General features: G+C 38.4%; 1 protein-coding gene across 7 annotated transcripts in view; it reads right to left on the minus strand.

The window, feature by feature from the left end:
* Positions 1 to 218: 218 nt before the first annotated feature.
* The window catches only part of exoc1 (exocyst complex component 1), a 28,078-nt gene continuing 6,229 nt past the window's right edge, over positions 219 to 22,067 (minus strand). The window contains exons 4-20 of one of the 7 annotated variants that reach the window (XM_061888809.1): positions 19,405 to 19,564; positions 18,514 to 18,701; positions 18,216 to 18,443; positions 15,536 to 15,668; positions 14,093 to 14,202; positions 11,712 to 11,780; positions 11,164 to 11,313; positions 10,900 to 11,008; positions 9,167 to 9,211; positions 8,093 to 8,256; positions 7,890 to 8,006; positions 5,353 to 5,432; positions 5,044 to 5,272; positions 1,231 to 1,414; positions 967 to 1,166; positions 700 to 894; positions 219 to 506 (exon numbers count right to left, since the gene is read on the minus strand). In XM_061888809.1, the coding sequence (XP_061744793.1) occupies positions 354 to 506; positions 700 to 894; positions 967 to 1,166; positions 1,231 to 1,414; positions 5,044 to 5,272; positions 5,353 to 5,432; positions 7,890 to 8,006; positions 8,093 to 8,256; positions 9,167 to 9,211; positions 10,900 to 11,008; positions 11,164 to 11,313; positions 11,712 to 11,780; positions 14,093 to 14,202; positions 15,536 to 15,668; positions 18,216 to 18,443; positions 18,514 to 18,701; positions 19,405 to 19,564 (2,514 nt within the window). In that variant the 3' untranslated portion in view covers positions 219 to 353. Of the gene's footprint in view, positions 507 to 699; positions 895 to 966; positions 1,167 to 1,230; positions 1,415 to 5,043; positions 5,273 to 5,352; positions 5,433 to 7,889; positions 8,007 to 8,092; positions 8,272 to 9,166; positions 9,212 to 10,899; positions 11,009 to 11,163; positions 11,314 to 11,711; positions 11,781 to 14,092; positions 14,203 to 15,535; positions 15,669 to 18,215; positions 18,444 to 18,513; positions 18,702 to 19,404; positions 19,565 to 22,067 lie in introns of all 7 variants that reach the window. The other 6 variants (XM_061888808.1, XM_061888814.1, XM_061888813.1 and 3 more) reach the window with 6 other exon arrangements.

Genomic DNA, 22,067 nt, shown 5'->3' on the forward strand with positions numbered 1-22,067 from the left:
TAACATTTGACTTGAATTTATACCTCTATATCGATTAGTGGAGCATTAAAATGTAAAAGAAGCCAACAATGGGATATGTACTCTCCTTAAAAAAGGGTAAAAGTTTGAGTTCATAGCCTTAAAAAGGTCAAAATCAGCAGAAATCAAATCTACCCATGTTTCATAAAAAAAAACTACAAATTCCTTTAACAATTGAAGAATTTAAAACAATAGAAGGATGAGATCAAGAGTGCAGTTTTATTAATAATGAATGAGATACTGCACCTGGGAATAAACTGTCTGTTGTATGTTCAGCCAGCGTGTGGCAGTAGTGAGTCATTGTTCTGGTCAGACTGGATGGCAGCAGAGTTAAATTAATGAGACTGAGCGATACTGGAGAAATACTCCAGCATGTCCTGAATTGTGAACTCCATGGTGATTCCAGATCCAGGATAACATCTGCCGATCAAATCTTCAAAGTGCTTGTACTGGCGGATGAACTCGTCTTGTGTGGAGTGCCACACCACCTGTGAAGAAGTGAAGTGAAGTGAATTATATTTATATAGTGCTTTTCTCTAGTGACTCAAAGCGCTTTACATAGTGAAACCCAATACCTAAGTTACATTTAAACCAGTGTGGGTGGAACTGGGAGCAGGTGGGTAAAGAAAAAAAAGTAAAAAAAAAGAAGAGCAGGCACTTTGAAAAGGCAAGAGATCTCACCTGTAGAAGACTCTCCTCTTCACACAAGTGTTTGTCAACCTTCTTGTAGAGGTTATCTAGACCCTTTTTAACCTCTTTGCCGGGGTATTCTTTGATGACCTTGCGTAGTTCTTGCTTGTTGAAGGCCAGCTGGTAGCTCACCTCCTCTTCCCGGACGCCTTGCGCCACGCGGGCTTCCACCCCCTCAAAGAAATGCTGCAAAGGAACCATAAAAATCAAACAGCACTTGCAAAATGTATGTTTTTTTTGGTGCAACATTTTTCTTACGTTGAGTTTTTCCAGAGGCTGACCCAAGGAGTTGATGACATAAGACTGCAAGTGGTCAGTGTACTTGTACTTGGCATCTCGCCTCTCTGCATCCAGGCAAGAGATCTTCAGTCGGGACAGCGTGGAAAAGATGTGGTGGAAGTTCTCCATCATCACAACATCCCGCGGCGTCTTCTGGCTTTCATTGGCCACCTTCTCCACTGATGAAGACAGTGCATTGTCAGAGCCTCTATTTAAACAAACAGTGCTCTCTCGCGTTCTCACCGTTCATGAAGACCGCCCTGATAAGTTTGACGTAGGCTTTATCCAGGTCCCCTCGGCGCTCCGCATTCCGGAAGATGGTTTCAGCCAACTCGGCAAACTCTTCAAAGCCGGTGACAAAAGGCAGGATTCCGACTTTGCTCTTCTTGGATATCTTGACCTCCTCCATTTGCCTTATCTGACCCGACTGTGAAAAGAAATACACATTCTCAGCTATATCTTATAATTACTGCCTTTTACCCCAAGTAAAACGTGCTATTTGTGATAACTGAAAAATATACTTTAATATAATCTTTTAAAAGTAATGCTTTTTTTAATATTACCCACCCTGAGTTGTAATGCGTCACACTACTTTTGTGTTATTTTTACTGAAAACAACCCAGCAGATTTTAATTCTAATACTAAAACAATGCCAAAACAACGATAATACTAATCTTACTAAAACTATTTTTCTATTGTCAAAGATCTGGCCAAATAAACAAATAACGGAATTACATGCTTAACGTGTAGATAGACTTAATGTCATCACCACTGTGTACGTGTGGTGTGGCATTAATGATTTTATATCAATATAATTGATAATATGGACGGCGTGGCGCAGTGGGAGAGAGGCCGTGCGCAACCCGAGGGTCCCTGGTTCAATCCCCACCTAGTACCAACCTCGTCACGTCTGTTGTGTCCTGAGCAAAACACTTCACCCTTGCTCCTGATGGGTGCTGGTTAGTGCCTTGCATGGCAGCTCCCTCCATCAGTGTGTGAATGTGTGTGTGAATGGGTAAATGTGGAAGTAGTGTCAAAGCGCTTTGAATACCTTGAAGGTAGAAAAGCGCTATACAAGTACAACCAATTTATTTATTTATTTATAATTATGCATCTATAGATACAAAGTAACTCGAAAGACTTGTATCTCAAATCAAGTAAATTTAATTGGTGCTTGCACCCTGAAACCACCACCAATTTTTACATTCAAAATGCCGTTTAAAAAGAAAAACTAGTTATGCAATATCTAAAAACAATAAAATTAATGTACCACAAACAGCTACAGTAGTTTTATGATGTCATGTAATAATAATGTACAGGATTTAGACTGTAAAACTGTGTTTGATCCAGCTGCTAACTCTCTGCCACACCACAATGTCAGCGTGGAGAGATTGGACGAGATGCGGAAGAAGAGATGAACGGGTCTGCGGAGCTAGCGTTGAGCTCCCCGTAGCCCTGGTTGAATGAGCACTTTGGTCTCCTGGACGGATTGTTGCTAATCCGCGCGGACTGGACATTCACTGACAGCTAGTGGACAGCCTCGGATGCAGTCAGCTCTCTTGGTTGCTTTGTTGGGCCTGTTCCTGTCTTTGGCCGTGTAAGTGGGTGTTGAAATTGTGTTTTTGTTTTGGTTTTGTTTGTCTATGCATGGTGCAATTGTATGTGAACTATGTGTATTATTATTGCTCTGTTTTGTTTTTTCATCATGTTTTTATTTTATAGCTGTATGTATGTATTTTTGTCTACTTTATACATTTTGTATGAGCCCTCTTTTTGTGCCCTTTTGTGCTTTATCATTTCCATCCTATGTGACTGAGCTACTGTGTGGAACAATTTCCTTCATGGATCATTAAAGTTTGTCTATGTCTAATGTATAAAATCGCACTGCTGAAGTGGCAACTGGTTGCATCACCTCTGTCCTTGTTTACTGTTTTTTTTATGTCCTTTCATTTTTTGTATCTGCTCTGCAACCACATCATTTCCAAATTGTGGGATAAATAAAGTCTATCCTATCGCATCCCCCATCCTAAATAGTTGGAAATGTACCAATAATACACCCAATCTGAAATTGGGTCTGTTTTGAGGAGGAACATGGGTTTTTGCTTTTGGACTGTATAATTTGTTTTTGTAGCAATCGCTTTTATTTTGAAAATACACTGTCAATAAAGCCACATAAATAATAAAAAATTGATGTGTTTATATTGGAAATATACATATGTGGTAATAAATCAATTGAATCAAATCTAAAATCTTAAAGTAATGCTCTTTTTAGTAAGTCAAGCTGAAAGAACTAGCTCTTCGTATTAAAGAAAGTTGATGCAACAGCAGAAAATACTTTTTTTTTTAAAACCGAGAAAAACTGTATTTTAACGTAATTTTCGGACTATAAGGCATATTCAAAAATCAATAAATTTTCTCAAAAATCGACAGTGCGCCTTATAACCCATGGATTATAATGCATGGATTCATTATGGTTGTGCTTACCGACATCAAATTTATTTTATTTGGTACATGGAGTAATGATAAGTGGGACCAGTGGATGGCAGTCACACATAAGAGAAAAGTGTGGACGGCAGATTGACTCCCATGTCAATAAATGACGCTAGGAAGTACCCGTAACAAGCAACACAATAACTTTTATGTCTAAATGAGAATATAAACACATTACACACTGTGCTCAAAAATCTGTCACAATGTTTTCGTACAACTTTGAGGTACAAAGCAGCACCATTTGGATTGTTGGAGCATTACGGCTACCATAGTCATTCATACATGCTGTGCTTCAACATACGAGCATTATTAAGATGTATGTGTATATGGACGCCAAAATGGCACCTATTAGAAAATGTATCTGGCGTTTTGTCCTGCAATATTTTGCAAAACCAACTTTCCTTACCTATTGGTCCCTGCTGTTGTGTATTTGAGATCTACATATGTCCCAAATAATGTGCGCGCATTTGCCATTGTAGTCAATAAACTCCTTTTGCCCTCGCTAATAAAATGTAACTTATATTTGTCAGTAGACTCGCTATGGCAGCGCTAAAAACAACCAGAACAACAAAGATGACGGGGAGAAGATGCAGTTTAAGTGAAGGCATGTAAATAAGACCACCCAAAAAGTGTTGCATCCTGTAAAGATGGTCAGAAAGCAGCTTGAAGATGATCTGTAAACCATAATCTACGCAACATTTTGACCAAAGAACCGCCATTACATGTTATGTGGACCACAAGGAACCTTTTTAAAATGTAGGAAAAAAATACACAATATGACTCCTTTAATGCCCTTAAAGTCTGGTGTGCCTTTTTTTATGAAAATAGACATGAAGAGACCCGCTTACGGCAGTGCGACTTATAATCCGGTGTGTCCTATCGTCTGACTTTTTGATTACTTATGCCTTACTACTGCGTAACATCACAAACTGGAAAGTACTCAGGGTGTCAAATATTTTTTTCCCCCCAATGAATCGCAATTCCTATCTGTAACGATTCTTAATAGATTTTGAAAAATATGAAATTAATTAAAAAAAATGTAAAAGTATCTATTCTATTTTATTTTTTAAATCTGTCCTGTGAGAACACTCAGACAAATCATATTGTTGATGTAGATGCCCATATCTGCTGTACAGGTTTACTTTACTTCTCTTGTTGCCTTATATGTATTTCACTTAATTAAATGTTTGGGTAGAATTTTATTAAACAAAACCAGTTTTTTTTTAACTAATAAAAATGTATCAGAGCTGTTGACAATTTTATGGAAGAATGTACTTGATCATAGAACTGGCACCCAATGTTATTAAAAATGTTTGATTTTGAATCGAGAATCAATTGTGATTTGAATGGTTACCTCCAAGAAATGAATCGAATAGTGAGGTGCCCAAAGATTCAGAGCTGTAGTAGTTACTCACATTGTCTTACTCTAATAACCCACAAATGGAACGTAAACCTGATGTCTTTAACCACAAGCCTGGTCATAGGAATAAACTCTCTTCAACCTATACAATCAATCAATTAATCATTCAAAGTCATAGGAATAAACTCTCTTCAACCTATACTCACAATGCATTTGTCAAAGTTCCTCTTAACAGTCACCAAGACGTTTCCCAAAGTGGTGCTGAGGTAAGAGGCCGGGTCCACGTTCTCGGCCGTCCACACGTGGTGACTCATTTTCACCAGCATGTACAGCGAGTGGAAGCTGTCAATCTTGTCCCCCAAAGCGATGAGGCTGTTAAGCTCCGTCTCAATGCTCTGGAAGATTTTATTCATCATCAGCCGCACCACGTCTTTGCTGTGGCAAGGGGGGAAACAAGTCGGGGAAGCGTGAGTTACACAAGTATGACGCTGGATGATATTTGCCATTAAACTCACTCTGATGACAAAGAGTGTCTGTGTTCTGCCTGGGGAGGCATTTTTGACGACGTGCTGCCATCCGATTCCTCTGCCTCTGGCTGACAGGACAACAGAAGTAAAACAATGACAACGCTTGGGAGATGGTTACTGACATCTTTGAGTGATGAAAGCTTGCCAGTGTCTGTTATTGCTTCACTAGATATTGTTTTTATGGCGACATAAAGAAAAAATAAGTGCGTCATTGGCCACTAAGAGATGCCAGAGAGGTATTTTTACTTTGTTTTGTTTGGTGAATAGCAAAAATAAGATGTTGACAAAAAAACAAAAAACAAATCCATTCCATTCTCTTAGAAAGTAATGTAATTAATCGGTTCCAGGGTAAAACTGTCACCATCAAAAAACCTTTATTGGCAATATTTAATGCGCATGAAAAAAAAAAAAAAATTCCAATAGTAAAATTCTTACTTATAGTTTAATTTTTTTGTTTGTTCTTCAAGTGTGAGAAGAAGTTAACCACTTAAAATTAGGGATGTTCTGATCAGGTTCGTAAACTGCTGATTTCGATACTAATAATCCATGAATGAGATCGGCCAATAACAATACCGATCACATGTATTAAATGTACATTTTTCAATATACGTATTTATGGTGAGTGCTATTGTTACTTCAGCAATATCAATACACTATTTAAACTTGTTCCATATTCTCTTGCATTGCAAAAAAATGTTTGAACACCACAATGTCAACAATACACAATAACTCCACAAAAGGAACAACTGATATCTACAACTCATCTAAATCTTTTGGGATGATAAAGATGATAAAAAACGCTTTGAAGATGTGGCTAATGGGAGTCACCATTGTAGCCTTCAAAGCCCTCTAAAACTTAAAAACCCTCCAGCAATGTTATAGATAGATAGATAGATAGATAGATAGATAGATAGATAGATAGATAGATAGATAGATAGATAGATAGATAGATAGATAGATAGTACGTTATTGATTCCTTCAGGAAAATTGAAATACATATTTTGTATACATACTGCAAGTCTATATAGTCACTAGAGAAAAGCGCTATATAAATATAATTTACTTCACTTCACTGTTTCTAAAAGCGAGCACAACGGAAGAGTAAGAAGTTGGAGTAGACGGAAGCCGAGAGACTGAGGTGAAGGTGAAGCTGCAAAATGTTGAATTGGAATCCGTACTATTCCAACATGAATGGAGTGCTTCCCCAAATAAACCATAAAAAAATGTCCTCTGCCAGCTGGATTAAAGAGACAACTGTCCATTGAGTGAGTAACACTTTACATTGATCATCATGCATGTTATTACAACAAGAGTACATATGCTGTCTGGCTAGCTGTGTACAAACAAAACATGAAATGTGGGCTAAAACATTACAGATACTGTAATATGATTGTTCATGTTTTTCAGTCAGTACAAATTGGTGTCTTATCACATTGTGTTGTGCAATAGAAACTCAAAAGTGTTTCGTGCTGACGTAGAAGCTAGCTTGTCCCTTGCCGTAGTTAGCTTTTACCGTAGCACGCCAATGTGTTTACTATGTTCTCAAGGAACATGTGCTTTTTAATTTTTTCTTATTGAGTTCTGTAACCCGCGTCCAAATGTTAACTTCATTTTTCCAGCACTCGTATGGCCTGGACTCGTCAAACCTCGGCGGTATTTTATAGTTTGCAGCCGTCCTCAACCATCCTCTGCTACCAATGTTAAGTGGGGGTGAAGAAACACAACGTTAATTCTCGTTCACAACTTTTAATCACACTAGCACAGAGGGGAAAAAGCGGAAAAACTCAATTCCTACTTCCTGCTCACAAACACTGCGCATGCGTTATCCCAGTATATGGAGAAACATGTTAACAACTACGCTATAAAAAGAGTTCCTCAGTGTTTACTCTTACAATAAGCTTGGTTATTATACAGGTTATAGAACGCAAATTAATCAATTGACATTTTTTTATTGCATTTTTAAAGGGATTTGGAGGTAATATTGATTGCTCCCATTAGCTGCATTGCAAGCCACCAATAATGAGCTGATTTTTTCATGTTAGATTGCAACAAAATCCAAAAACGTTTGTCTTCTTGTCTCTCATGATTGTGAACAATATGTCAAATAAAATAAAAATGCAGTTCACCTTTAAAATGTAAACAAACCATCCATTTTTTACTGCTTGTCCCACTCCACTTTGTCTGTTAGCTACCCCTTCTTTTTAGAATGAGAGACGCAAAAAGCCAAAGAAAAAGCAAAACACAACCAGAGTAAACACTTTACTGTTTGCTGTCTGAAGTGATGCCCTCATTATTTTTGTTAATAGTAGAAAATCCTAACAAAACAAAAAATCCAAAGTTTTGCATCTCAAGTGACGGTTCAACTTAAAGAGTTTAGTACAATAATTAAAAAATGTGTAGCTACGTTGAAAAATAGGTGAGGTCCAAGTAAAAGTGTGATTGACGATGATCAATACTGGTGCTTTCATTTATGCTGCATTTATTTGTGGAAAAATTACAAGAAAGCATATGAACAATGATTATACCTGAGCAAGAGGAGGCGATATGGTCGGGTGCTGCTGCTGCAGCTTGAAGAACTTGGTGACAAAGTCTTGTTCTGCGAGACACAGAGGCTCCAGTTCACTTAGGACCTGCTCAAAGATCTGCAAACACACATGGCATCCATTCCAGTTCATGAAATTTCGCACACAAAACCACGTCAGAGATTCTCCCCGATGGGCTACCTTACCTTGTCAAACTTGGTGCGGTCGGCCACGTCCAGGTCCGAGGCTGACATGTTTCCCATGTCCAGCAGTGAGGACGACTGGGAACGCCGGCTGTTGGCACCTTGCACAGTCAGCTTGTTCAGGCTGGACGTGGAACCTGTCAGCTTCCCTGAACTTCCATGAAGGCCTGAGTGCAAATGTACTGTGTTCATTACACACACACACACACACACACACACACACACACACACACACACACACACACACTAGACGTCAAAAGTCACATGAATATTCCTGATTTTTATGTTTGATGGTGCGTTTAGAGGTGACTATGAGAATGCAACACAAGCGTCAGGGCAGGTAGCTTCACATCAGACAGGGGTTGTTTAAAGTGTAGTTATGGAATAGGGCAGTGGTTCTCAAATGGGGGTACGTGTACCCCTGGGGGTACTTGAAGGTATGCCAAGGGGTACGTGAGATTTTTTTTAAATATTCTAAAAATAGCAACAATTCAAAAATCCTTTATAAATATATTTATTGAATAATACTTCAACAAAATATGAATTTAAGTTCATAAACTGAAATGGAATACAACAATGCAATACTCAGTGTTGAACACTATATTTTTTGTGGACATGTTCCATAGGTATTGATGTTAAAGATTTCTTTTTTTGTGAAGAAATGTTTAGGATTAAGTTCATGAATCCAGATGGATCTCTATTACAATCCCCAAAGAGGGCACTTTATGTTGATGATTACTTCTATGTGTAGAAATATTAATTTATAATTGAATCACTTCTTTATTTTTCAACAAGTTTTTATTTATTTTTATACCTTTTTTTCCAAATAGTTCGAGAAAGACCACTACAAATGAGCAATATTTTGCACTGTTATACAATTTAATAAATCAGAAACTGATGAAATAATGCTGTATTTTACTTTTTTTATCTCTTTTTTTCAACCAAAAATGTTTTGCTCTGATTAGGGGGTACTTGAATTAAAAAAAATTTCACAGGGGGTACATCACTGAAAAAAGGTTGAGAACCACTGGAGTAGGGTGTGTGACAAGTGACCTTTTAACCTCGTGGCTCACTTACTTTCCGTCTCCTGTTTGAGTGCACTCTCTTTCCGCGGAAGCGTGGCTGCAGCCAGTTAGAAAGGGCAGGCATCAAAGACAGAGAGAGGTTAGGCTTAGTACAGTACATGCAGCACAGGAGGCGGCGGGCTCAGGGTTAGATGGGCAACTTGACATAAGCTCACGTGCACCGCAGTGGAAAACAAATCCTTTGTCGGCTTATTTTGTACAACACAAAGTGCAGAAAGCAGCTCAAACAATTGCTCAACTTGCATATTAGACATTATAAAAAGTCAAGAACATAGCACATTTTACACATGAATAACAATAATGTAGTGTAAATGACAATAGGCCTGACTCCTAATGGACATTTTATCCTTATTGAATCAACTGTGATAAATAATGACATTTTAGTGTATGCAAGTGATTATTCAGTAGCATACACGGCCTCTGCAGTGGACATAATTAACTTTTTGGTGTATTTCTTTTGTCAAAGTTAGTAAAAGTCACTGCAGAGGACCCAGGTTCGCAGGAATATATATTGTAAAAGCAAACTTGTAATGTTTGAAATTAAAGGGGTTGTTTGCAACATTTACACATATGCCTGCCTAGAGGGCGCCAAGTTTCCAATGTATTTTAAGCATTATATGCCGCCCTTTTACGGCTTTTAGAACGTAATGACATAATTACGTACATGTGTAATAGAAGTAGGGGAAATAATCGATTTTTAGATGCATCGCAAGTCGAACATGGACGATTATAGAATTGATTAGTAGACCTCAATAATCGATAATCGATTTATTTCTTGTAAATAAAGTAATGCAGACAGTTTTTAAATTTGGCTGACTGCAGCGAGCCACCTCACTGAGAGATCCAACCAGCTCCTTTACCATCGGGCACTTATGGTCCAGTTTTGCAAACATTTTCATTAGTTTAATATATGTGGGAATTAATTTAACTGTTTCTTAGTACAAACTAATATTTCTTTAACGTTGCAAGTGATAAATAACTTATTCAGTGAAACGGAAAGAGATGTAAAACTGCATCAATATACATAAATAAATGATCGATATTTAATCGAAATGTAGCTCCTGAATTGCAATCGTAATCGAATCCTGAGGTGCCCAAAGATTCTCACGTCTAATACATAACATGTGCACGCGCATTACCTTTGGGTGTTGTTAGCTAATCACAGAGATTTGTATTGTTAGTGTTTGCTGTCGTTGAACATGGCTACAAATTGTTTGTTGCTTCATTTTGACTGTTTTTGTATGTGTGCACGTACTCCCTGCGTCTACGTGTTGACGAGACAGGATGAGTGACAGCCGTAAACACCAATCATATTATTCAGGCCGTAAATGTTTTTTATTATATGAATTTAGCAATTGTGAAAAATATATTTCAAAACAAATGTGTTGTGTCAAACCACGAAGGGTAACATTGTCTATCCAAAAGTGTTGTTATATTTCTTGGTTTGGAAAATTCCACTGTGAGCAAGTTGCAAACAGCCTCTTTAATTGAACAACTTAGGATCTGCACCCAATTCCAAACAAAGTTACATGTGATCATGACTTCCAAAATACACAACCATAATTTCAGGGAACAATGAGGATCCCGAACCTGACTCCAACCTTGAAGAATATGCTACACTGGTACAAGTCTGAAGTTATGTCCTGGGAAATGATAGCGTTTAATGTCAAAACCGTAACGAAAGAAAATCAAAAAGACAAAAGTTTCATTCAATGAACATCTTACCAAACTTGCCCTTGGCCTCTTTGCTCGTTCCCGCCATCTTTATCTTGGCAATCTCAAAGAAGTCTTTGATTTCTCGCTCATACAGTCGACTCATGTAGTCCACATAGGTCTGAAAACAGAATATGATTCCACTGTTAAACCACTTTACTTGTTAACATTAAACACACCGCAGTGCAATTCTCCTGGTGTGACAGTAAAATACTTAAAGGTCATCAGGATGTATTAAACATGGGCTCTTGACCCCTGAGAGGAGAGCACACTGACCCTTGACAAGCCCTCATATTTCTCCCTTTGGGTGTTCTTCAACCACTCCATGAGCTTGGCGTAGCGCAGGAGGTCCCGGTGGAGGGGGCTGTGTTTGGGCAGGGTCAGCTCTACGGTGTGCTGGGACAGTGTGGAGCTCTGGTCGTAGCCCTGAATCGCAGAGGGACATGAGCCCATCAACAACACATCAAAAACCACAAATAAAACTAGTAACTCTCACGGTAGTTGATATATTTCATTAATGATTTACGGTAAACCCCTAATTGCCGCTAATGTGTCTCGTTGTCCATCATTGTCGCACGTTTTTGGCTGCCTACTACACCCCCGATGCATGCTTGTTAGGGTGAATAAGAATATATTGTAAGACAAAAGCAATTTGCATGTTAGGACTCAGACACTGCAGACACTTGCAGGACATGGCTACAAGACAGGGTCTCTCTTGAGCTGAGGGGCTATAAGTCGATTAGAGATCAAGCCCATGCAATGAAATGTGTATTAGACTTGAGACAAGGCATGGAGGTACAGGGTAGGAGTGAGAGTGTACTTACTGGAAGTGAGAGACAGGAGGACCTATAGAAGTGAGGGATGGTCATTTTGAAGTGACTGAAGTGGTTGAACTGACAGAGACAGAGACAGCATAGAGCAAGAGTGCAGGATGATTCAAAGGGAGTTCCACTGACAATCAACAAGAGGAAGGAAGGAAAGAAAGAAACGAGGCGGTCCAGGAAGACGAGTCAGCACAAAACAGGAAGTCCGGTGCCACAGTGAGAGGAATTGGGCAGAAGAACTATAAGTATAAGAATTTGTGTATTGTAGTTTGCAGTAGGGTATATGCAGTGTGTCATGCTGTTTCTAACATTTTAATTACTGCATTACTTAGAAGAATAGGATAACATGGGGGAAAAAAAGCCAAAAGTAATAAACCAGAAATTCATTATCCTAGAGAACCACATATTTTACACAACACAATATTTGTATTTATCATAAAGGATGTTCAACAGAACGCTGCAGTTCTAACAACAAAGCCCACAATAAGGAAACTGATGATTATCTAGAGAATGACAATAATTGCAAGAGGGGAAAAAACAACTACTTTAAAATTGAAATTTAATTGTTGGGCCATTTTAATATCCTAAGTATTGTGCAAACACAACATTTTAACATGATGCAAATAAAACTGTCACCCGTGTTTTGTCTGCCTTATGTTTGTAAAGGCAGCATTTCCTTGAATCACTTTAACATACAGTAAATGTACTAAATTACCAGTAGAATGAGGAAAAACAAGTTCACTTTATATGCCTAACTGTGTTTCGCTGTATCCGTTAAACCATATCCAATTGTATTTACAATCCACACAGCATGTGAAAATACCATCTCAACATCACAAATGCCACTACTTCAGACGGCCGTTTACAATATTGAGTTTTGAATATATTTGGCAATTTCCGTAGATTCGACGACGTATGACGTCGGGATGGGAACGCCTTCTGCACTCGGACCATATAATCAGATCAGTCATACTGGAAATATGCAAACATTGGAAAGAGATCTGCTTTCTATCATTCACAATCCTTCTGTAGGACAAGAACACACATGCTTGGCTTTTTTTAATATATTGGAATGTGTAAATAAATAGCTAACAATTGAGTCAACAGATCGAAGGTCTATTGCGCCCAAAAAATGCACAATATTGTTATTATAAGCGCTAACGCAGATGGCCTATTTTAGCGACGCATTGATAGCAGTGAGCTAATGCTATCTTACGTCGCTACTGATGACACACTTAGCCGGCGGCTGCTTTTGCTTTGTCTCAAACTTGATAAAAGTAGATTCTAGATTATAATTCATGCATCTCTCATCTGGTAGTAGTCAAATGTGGCCATGGACCGACAGGCTCGTTGACTATGACATCCCCGGAGATGGCGAAAAAGACACAAAAAGGACGTAGTTGCGGAAACTTTTTTCAACCCTTCTTGAGGAGTGAGACTTATTCTTCATCTAAAAATATTTTTGAAGCCCAAATACCTTTATATTGCGCTTCATGCACCCTCTTTCTTAACCAGTAGAATTGCCTTTATTTGCCATTTTTGTTCTCCGCCCCGTTTCTCCTTGTGAGCTCAGTGAGTGTGCGCGCGCTGACACACTTAACATGCTCAACCGCTCTGTACGTGACTGCAGCACGGCATCATGCGGATGAAAAAGTGAAGTGAAGTGAATTATATTTATATAGCGCTTTTTCCTCAAGTGACTCAAAGCGCTTTACATGGTGAAACCCAATATCTAAGTTACAATTAAACCAGTGTGGGTGGCACTGGGAGCAGGTGGGTAAAATGTCTTGCCCAAGGACACAACAGCATTGACTCGGATGGCGGAAGCGGGGATCGAACCTGCAACCCTCAAGTTGCTGGCACGGCCGCTCTACCAACCGAGCTATAAAAAAAAAGTAAGGTATTTTTCAAAGGATAGTACATAAATAGGATAGTACCGTTTTCAATTCCTTAGCACCGCTTTCAATTATTTAGTACCGCGGTACTTTATTAGTACCGGTAATACCGTACACCCTACACTTGGCTAATAAAACTTATTGATCATTCTTCTTATGTTACGACTCAAAAATATAAGATTCTTGATCATATTTTTTTCCCAAAGTAATCATTGTTGGCCTCACAAGGTCTGCTTGATTAGCAGACGGATCATGAAATTGGCTTGCTCATTATCTCTAAAAAAGGCCTGGGAATCTCCGTGAGATTTACACAATTTAGATCATATCTATTTACCCACAAACTTCGTAAGTCTTTTGGTGTCATAAATCAGATGTATATGATTATAGCATCAATATGGGGGCAACTTGTTTTTCCATTCCACTTGTACTCAAACACTGTATGTAGTAGTGAACTAGAAAGGTTCATCGTGATGGTATGCACATTACCTGGTGCACAAACACATTGTTGAGGTGATTGGTGAGGCGGCGAGCAAACGTGTCTCTCAGCTCTGTAAAAAGGTGCTGCTGCTGCTTTACGGCCATCAGCTTGTCGTGGCCTGTGTAAACAAAACCGGGAGATCTCATACGGATTTGAACAAAAGTGTGTACATCTTTCGCATTCCAGCAACTATTATATTGTATATTCTCAAGGGACAAAACTATAGAAATGAAACGTGAATATAACATTCGAGAAATCTGTACTGCATGGAAAGCTGTTTGGATTTACTACAAAGCTGGCAACACCACGCAGTTAAGAGTTTAAACAAAAATGGTTGTGTGTTAACTCCTTTTTAATGGATTGTATATCTATGCTACCATACATGCTGTACACTGACTACTCCAAAATAAGTTTAATTTCTAAACTACAGGAATATTCAACTAAATTATTTGGTGGCCACATTTCCAGAAAGCTAAGGATTGGGGGCGCCAACTTCTCCCTTCACTGTTATTCTTATTTTGTATCTACCGGAGAACCACAGTCTTCGACGTTCGACATTTGCTTTTTGTCTATTTTGTCAAAAGTTACAGGGGTGCTCTGCTGTTTTTAAAAACCTTGTGCAAAAAAGTACCTCAAACATCATTTATATGACAGCAGTTTTTATGAAATGCTGAAGAAATATATCCCTCACAAGTTTTTTGAACTGAACTCACTGGCCACCAGTTGAATAGCCCAGGTGATGGAAAAGAGAGGACTTCAAATGGAACCTTGAGGAACACCACTTGTATAACTAAAGAAGTTAAACAAATGACTACTGATTGCATCTGAAGTAAACAAGCTACAGCAACAACTTAGTTACGTAAATCTCATTACAAATGAACGTCTAACTGCCAAAAAGGAGAGGACTTAAACGGGTGCCTTGAGGAACACCTCAATCATGTAAATCAAAAGTTTGGACCACAGTGTTCTATGTTTGCTGGCAAGGTTACTACGTCAATGCAAATATCTGCCAATGTGTTTACAGTGGTCCAAGTTCCTCTTGACAACAGAAACACTACTGTTTTTAGGAATATGCTACGGGGCGACTTGTGGCGACCCATCAGCGTTCCTGTTTTGTAAACCTGTACACTGTTTGTTTGTCTAATCTTGAACGGGCTTGTGCTGAAAACAAAGTTTTGTTGCACTTGTGCAATGACAATAAAGACCTATCTTATCCTATCCTTTAAAAATATTTGTACCCCAATGTTTTGAACTGAAATCGCGAGCCAGTATGGTGTTATTCCTGGGCCGCCAGTTGAAGAGCACTGCTATAGTATTTCGTAGAAAAACGTATTCGGGTGTTACCATTTAGTGGTCAATTTTACGGAATATGTACTGTACTGTGCAATCTACTAATAAGAGTTTCAATCAATCAATCAATTCCCTTTCGTGAAATATTGTGTTATAAATACCGGGAAGCAGGGCCACGTTCATGCACTGCAAAAGGGCTTCGGCAGCGTTGATACAAGCCTCGATGCCTTTCGGGGAGGACAGGTCTCCATCTTGCAGGGCTCTGATGTGTCCCTTGGAGAGGTCCATGTTGTGCTACGTGAGGAAAGGTGACACAGTCAGGCGGCAGCACTACAATTAACATTGTGTCCGTGAGGATTTCCACACATTTCACAGTGTCGCAAATAGAATTTAATTATAGCTGCTTTGTTTACAAGAAGATTAGAGAGTGATTAAGACACAATAACACTGTATGACTTAAAATGAGTAGAAAGCATGAATAGATGCTTGGGCTGAACAATTATGGCAAAAATAATACAATTATATTGATTGATAATGTAATCCCGATTTGTAACACGATTATTCATTAATTTGAAAAGATCAGTATTTATTGTAACCAGCCAAAACTCAACTTTAAACATAGATTAAATAAACATGTACAAACAAACATGCACATTAGTAACAAATAAAAAGTAATATATAAAAATATTTAGAAGTAACAATAAATTAAAATAACAATAGCAATATAAAAAACAACCAAATTCAGTTTTTTAGTTTTTATGGTTTTTAAGTCCATTTACCTTCTATACTTATTTTACCACCGTAGATTTTGTGCTTTTTGCGTCATATACATATTAATAAAATGTGTGTTAATCAAAAGGCAAAATCCTCATATTAATTGGTTCCAATAGATCTTTGGACAAGTTTGACCAGTATTTTAGTTCAAAGGACGTTCAAAATGTATCAATACGTGCTTTAATTATATTATGCTTGTGTAATGTACTTTTTTGAAACGTTCATTTTCTTAGCATACCGCACTAATATTGTGAAGAGAGGAAGTGTGTTGTGCCGCTGTTCTTTTCTTCACGACAAGTAAGGAGACAATTGGAGGCTGAAAAAAATAAAGAGAGAAAAAGCCTCTCAAATTGCGACTGCTGTTCTGTTTGTACATTGATTTTACATGGATGATGTGGGTGTATGGATTGTTCTTGCTTAAGCTTCGTTGTTTAGTCAGTGTTTCAAGTGGCTGTCTTGACATTGTTTGGTTCAGGACGAGGTGGTTGAGTGTTTTGTGGATAAAGGAGCAATACCGGCCATATTATTTTTCCAAACAAATGTTTCTTCTTCTCATTATGACATTATTTCACTTACCGTATTTTTCGGATTATAAATCGCAGTTTTTTTCATAGTTTGGCCGGGGTTGCGACATATACTCCGGAGCGACTTATGTGTGAAATTATTAACACATTACCGTAAAATATCAAATAATATTATTTATCTCATTCGCGGAAGAGACGAAGAAAATGTGAGCAATCGTCACACACACGTCAACCAAAAAGAATTCGGCGGGGGCGGGTCATGGCAGAAGTGCATTGTGGGTCATGTGATGCTAACTGCTATATGCTACTGCCGTAGCTATTAAAATAGATCATTTCAACATTGGCGGTAACATATAAAAACTGAGAAGGGCTGAACAAAAAAAGCACCGAAAAGGAAATCATGTACTGCAGATTACAAGCTGGACCTAGTGAAATATGCAGCAGAAAACGACAAGAGGAAGCGGCTCATACCTTTGGAGTTGGCAGAGTTGTTTAGAAGCGATATCGAGGAAGATTTCATCGGATTTATTGATTAGGAGTGACAGATTGTTTAGTTAACGTATAGCATGTTCTATATGTTATAGTTATTTGAATGACTTTTACCATAATATGTTATGTTAACATACCAGGCACCTTCTCCGTTGGTTATTTATGCGTCGTATGAGGTACACTTATTCAGCCTGTTGTTCACTATTCTTTATTCATTTTAAATTGCCTTTCAAATGTCTATTCTTGGTGTTGGATTTTATCAAATAAATTTCCCCCAAAAATGCAACTTATACTCCAATGGGACGGATATATGTTTTTTTCCTTCTTTATTATGCATTTTTGGCCGGTGCGACGTATACTCCGGAGCGACTAATAATCCGAAGTTTACGGTACGTTTATGTCAATTTCCATAATATCCTGCATTTAACAGCGCATTCAGTGTTATTGGCAAATTATTGTGACTCCGTCCATGATTACCGTATTTTTCGGATGATAAATCGCTCCGGAGTATACGTCGCACCGGCCAAAAATGCATTTATTTTCTCCGTCTCTTCCGTAAATAAGATAAATAATATTAATTAATATTTTACGGTAATGTGTTAATAATTTCACACAGAAGTCGCTCCGGAGTATATGTCGCACCCCCGGCCAAACTATGAAAAAAACTTCGATTTACAATCCGAAAAATACGGTGTATGAACGCGCAAATCAAATGCTCTAATTTTTTTGTTGAGGTAAGTGATTATTGATTATGCATACTAGTGCTGTGTCCAAAAAAAAAGTCACAACCATGGTGAGATCCCAAACTTCTAGTAAACTTGGTCTTTTTTCACTAATCTGCTCCTCATTTGTGTCACTGTTACAAGTTCCAGAATTTCTGCACGTTGCGAGACCCAATAATATATTTTTGTCTATGATTGTATTATCATGTTCGTGAAAGCCATAATCGAAATTGAAATAAAATTGTTATTAATAGTCCAGCTCTAATAGATGCATACACGGACACAAAAGCCATGCAAGGTTATTTTACATTCTTTCAAATAGGGTTCCTCACCACTAAGAACTGGATCTCGTCCAGCAGTTTGCCGTTGTTGGTGTTACTGATTTGGATGAGGCGGTTGCTCTGCGAAATCTGGTCCATCTGCTCCTTGACACTCTGCAGCATCTCCTCGTAGCTGCTCAGCTTGCCCTCGATGGTGTCCACCTCGCCTAGAGCCTCATCCAGCAGTTTCATCAGGATGTTGACCTGTTTCTCTGATGCCATGATGGACTGGATATTGGCCTTTAAAAATCAGGGATGAGAAAATAACGACTTGTGTCCTATACTGATGTTACCTTTTTGCATCACATACCCCATCTAGCACCTGCAGCTCCCTAGAGAGCTGCTCTGTAAAGGCCTCAGCATTGGAGATGGCGTAGTTGCACATCTCCATCATGCTCTCGATGTCCTGCTCCTCACGGGCACTTAGCTCCTGGTAGTCATCCAGAGCATCCTCATCGCCGCCGGCAACATTCTGGCTCTCGCCACTAGGCACAGACTCTGAAAAAAAAAAAGGAGGCATGCAAAACATGATCAAACATTCAGTTGTGTTCAATACAAATTGAAGTGTTGTTTTGTGGACTTGGACAGGTGAAGACATTCAGTTACAGGGAGGCGACTGACCTCATGATATTTTTGTCTTCAGTTTTAGAAATTGACGCTATAAAAACTTATTCATTTACCACAAGTTGGTCATTTACCAGCAGTTATGACAAAATGCAGCACACGTGTAAGGCTGTAAAATAAAATAAAAAATCCAGTACTCCAAAAATACACCAAAAAATATGGGAAGAAAAATTTAATTTTTTAAAACTATAAAATTAAAATATGGAGAACAGCTTTTGGCTAGATTAGGTAGAACATTATGAAACAAACACATTGTGGCGTAGACAGGTATGAGTTAATGCAAATAGCCAAGTTTATGGGGAAGTGTCAAATAATGAGGGTAATGATTTGATGTTATGGAGAACAATGGAGAGGGGGGCGAGAAGAGGGAGGAGGGTGGGGGGGAGTTAAGTCCTACCAACCTTCCGCTTTAGGAAGTTCTGGCCAGAGAAGGTTTAAGAGAGAAAAGTGAGAAGATATTTAAAAGCCATAACACAACCCAAAATGCAGAGACAAGCTTTGAAAACTCGCAACATGCTCGTCATAAATCCAATCAACACAGCAAACAAGAGAATGTGAAAGGGGGTAAATTACGCACCTTCCAGCAGCTGGGAACTGACATTGACAAACTCCACCTTCTTCCTCAAGTAGCGCTGGTTCAGCTTCCAGATGCAGGAGATGAACGAGTTCTTCTCTGCGGCGCTGCTGGCCACCCAGCGGTAGACCTTCTCAAAGTGAAGGTCAAATTCGGGATTTTCCTGAACAAAGGGAGCAAAAAACAGAAAGACTTTTACATAAATACTGAAAATATATATGGTGGGTGCATTTACTCAACAACAAGGCGATAATTAGCTGAATTTACTGTACAAAAAACTTTTTTTTACCTTAATAATGATGCGAAAATTAAAAGAGTCCTTTATTAACAAGAGCATTGCACATCACAGAAGCAACAAATCCAACTAAAATTTATTTATTTATTTTTTATATTATTTTTTACAATCTGTCCTTTCTAATCCATTTTCTACTGCTTGTTATTCTTGGTGTCTCCTAGGCGCTCAGGCAAATCATATTGTCTAAAAATGCATTTTCCCATCGATAACGTGACATCATCGGCAAAGTGCGCGCTCTTTCAGTCAATTATTGCGCAAACATTTTTTATATATATATGTAGAGTATATTTACAATAATAACAATGATATGAAATGTTCATAATTCATTACATTCCTATTTTATTGTAGACAACAGTGTGGCAACGTGCATTAGTTTCACACTAACATCTGAGTCGCGTCATTTTAAAGTGCATACATAGGTACAGTGGGGCAAAAAAGTATTCAGTCAGCCACCGGTTTTGCAAGTTCTCCCACTTAAAATGATGACAGAGGTCTGTAATTTTCATCATAAATACACTTCAACTGTGAGAGACAGAATGTGAAAAAAAATCCGGAAATTCACATTGTAGTAATTTCAAAGAATTTATTTGTAAATTATGGTGGAAAATAAGTATTTGGTCAACCATTCAAAGCTCTCACTGATGGAAGGAGGTTTTGGCTCAAAATCTCACGATACATTCTTTCCTTAACACGGATCAATCGTCCTGTCCCCTTAGCAGAAAAACAGCCCCAAAGCATGATGTTTCCACCCCCATGCTTCACAGTAGGTATGGTGTTCTTGGGATGCAACTCAGTATTCTTCTTCCTCCAAACACGACGAGTTGAGTTTATACCAAAATGGATACATGGATGATACAGCAGAGGATTGGGAGAATGTCATGTGGTCAGATGAAACAAAAATAGAACTTTTTGGTATAAACTCAACTCGTCGTGTTTGGAGGAAGAAGAATACTGAGTTGCATCCCAAGAACACCATAACTACTGTGAAGCATGGGGGTGGAAACATCATGATTTGGGGCTGTTTTTCTGCTAAGGGGACAGGACGATTGATCCGTGTTAAGGAAAGAATGAATGGGGCCATGTATCGTGAGATTTTGAGCCAAAACCTCCTTCCATCAGTGAGAGCTTTGAATGGTTGACCAAATACTTATTTTCCACCATAATTTACAAATAAATTCTTTGAAATTCCTCCAATGTGAATTCCTAGATTTTTTTTTCACATTCTGTCTCTCACAGTTGAAGTGTACCTATGATGAAAATTACAGACCTCTGTCATCATTTTAAGTGGGAGAACTTGCACAATCGGTGGCTGACTAAATACTTTTTTGCCCCACTGTATACAGTATACAGTAAAGTTGACTGCACATGATACGTCAAATGCAGCTGCTGTCTTCATGTTAATCAACTATTTAAAAACCTGGTAGTTATTTTTCTGTAGAGAAAAAGCGGTTTATAAATAAAATATATTAGAGGTTGAAATATATGAGCACCTTACGATTTGATTACGATTCAGAAGCAACGATTCGATTAAAAATGGATTATTAAATAAATGGGTTGTACTTGTATAGCGCTTTTCTACCTTCAAGGTACTCAAAGCGCTTTGACACTACTTCCACATTTACCCATTCACACACACATTCACACACTGATGGAGGGAGCTGCCATGCTAGGCGCCAACCTGCACCCATCAGGAGCAAGGGTGAAGTGTCTTGCTCAGGTCACAACGGACGTGACGAGGTTGGTACTAGGTGGGATTTGAACCAGGGACGCTCGGGTTGCGCACGGCCACTCTTCCACTGCGCCACGCCGTCCCTCATGCCTCATGCCTCATTAATAATATTATAATGTTGTTTTCATAAATTTAGCGTAAAATTAAATTTTTTTGTGTTTTATTTATACATTACATTGCAGTATTTGTCTTATTTTCTATTATTATTTAGTGGCGCTTGATAGAGACACAGTATTCACCAAGCATGACTTCTGTTTACAGGTTAAGGGTGACCTTTAATATAGAAAAACACAACCAGCTAATCTTGGCGCTACTGTATCTTATATCTTAACAGTGACAATCTCAAGTTGACCAGCTTTTGACAGACGAACTTTTTGCCGGACTTCATCTTTTAACTTCAGCTTCATCAATAACACATTTCTACATTGATAAGATTTTGACACGAGCGATGTCAAAAGACAAAACGCAAGACAGAACAGACTCAATTTCACAGCGCCATTATTGATAACAAGATAGCTATCTGCTATCAGTAATTTTAAGAGGGTATGCATTATTTTGATGCACTTCATCTTTGACATCAATAACACAGCTTTGGCTTAAGCTATGAGGAATAACAAACGCATACACACAGTGCTAACACGG

Source organism: Nerophis ophidion, linkage group LG26 (assembly GCF_033978795.1).
Source record: "Nerophis ophidion isolate RoL-2023_Sa linkage group LG26, RoL_Noph_v1.0, whole genome shotgun sequence".
Taxonomy (NCBI): Eukaryota; Metazoa; Chordata; class Actinopteri; order Syngnathiformes; family Syngnathidae; genus Nerophis; species Nerophis ophidion.